General features: G+C 38.8%; 1 protein-coding gene across 1 annotated transcript in view; it reads right to left on the reverse strand.

Annotated features, from left to right (window-relative positions):
• The window catches only part of LOC109841512 (squamosa promoter-binding-like protein 15), a gene marked incomplete at its 5' end in the record, with an annotated part of 5,832 nt that extends 4,698 nt beyond the window's left edge, over positions 1 to 1,134 (reverse strand). The window contains one exon of the mRNA XM_020410478.1: positions 785 to 1,134. Within this exon, the coding sequence (XP_020266067.1) occupies positions 785 to 1,134 (350 nt within the window). The remainder of the gene's footprint in view (positions 1 to 784) is intronic.

Raw genomic sequence — 1,135 nt, forward strand, 5'->3', positions numbered from 1 at the left:
CCGGACCTGGGATGCAAGGGCCGGGCCAAGCTCCAGGCCGGGCCGGATTTTTTTTATTTTTTATTTTCGCTAAAAATTGATTAAAAATTAGATTAATCTTATTATATTTATATAAGTATATATTTGTATATAAAAAACATATTAGTATATAGCTATATATTATGTGTAAGCATATATAAGTATACATTAATGACCGTATCATACTATAATTATATATAATATAGATTAGAAACATATATGTAAGTATATATAAGTATACATAAGTATACATTCATGACAATATACTTATATATATATAAGTATACATTAATGACCATATCATACTATAATTATATATATAAAAATATAAAATATAAAATATAGTATATATATATATAATCAAAAAACAGGGCTAGGCTGGGCCCGGGTTGGGCTTCACCAACTCGGCCCGGACCCGGGCCTGGAGCCCAGCCAGCCAGGATTTTTCGGGCCTTACCCAAGCCTGGGCCGGGTTTAGGCCCGGCCGGTTCTAGGCCCGAAGCCCATTTGGACAGCCCTAAGAAAATCATTCAATAATTTTCCAACTTGGGTCACATTCAATCATAACACCTATACTGCAGGCAGAACTTCTGCATCTGCTAAATTAACATCAGTAGGGTAAAGAACATACAGAAGTATGCTAAATTACCAAGATTTGCTACTCCTAAACCTATAACAGTACGCATACACAATAAGGGCCAGTTTTCAAAGGCAATTTAAGTAAATGATTTAACAATTTTCCAACTTGGGTGAGATTCAATCATACCGGCTACACTGCTGGCAGAACCTCTGCATCTGGTTCCCTACAAGTGCATTTGTAGCCTTACTATGAATTTCACAGACTTTATGCCTTCTATGATAATCCTTAGCATGCGATAGATCAGCTCGGCAATCATCAACTTGGCACATCGGGTAGTTGCCGCCGTTGCCCGGAGATCCTGACCTAACCCTTTTATTCGGCCTCACTGCCTGATCCTCCGCCCCTGAGTAAACTGGTCCTCCAAGCTTCAGTGTGAGAGCTTCACCTTCTTCCAAATTCTTAGACAAAGTTTGCACCTTTGCAGTTTCTTCTGCTCTTGCATCGGGGTTCGCATTACTGGATCCAAGATTAAGGATG

This window comes from Asparagus officinalis, chromosome 1, assembly GCF_001876935.1.
Source record: "Asparagus officinalis chromosome 1, Aspof.V1, whole genome shotgun sequence".
Lineage (NCBI taxonomy): Eukaryota > Viridiplantae > Streptophyta > Magnoliopsida > Asparagales > Asparagaceae > Asparagus > Asparagus officinalis.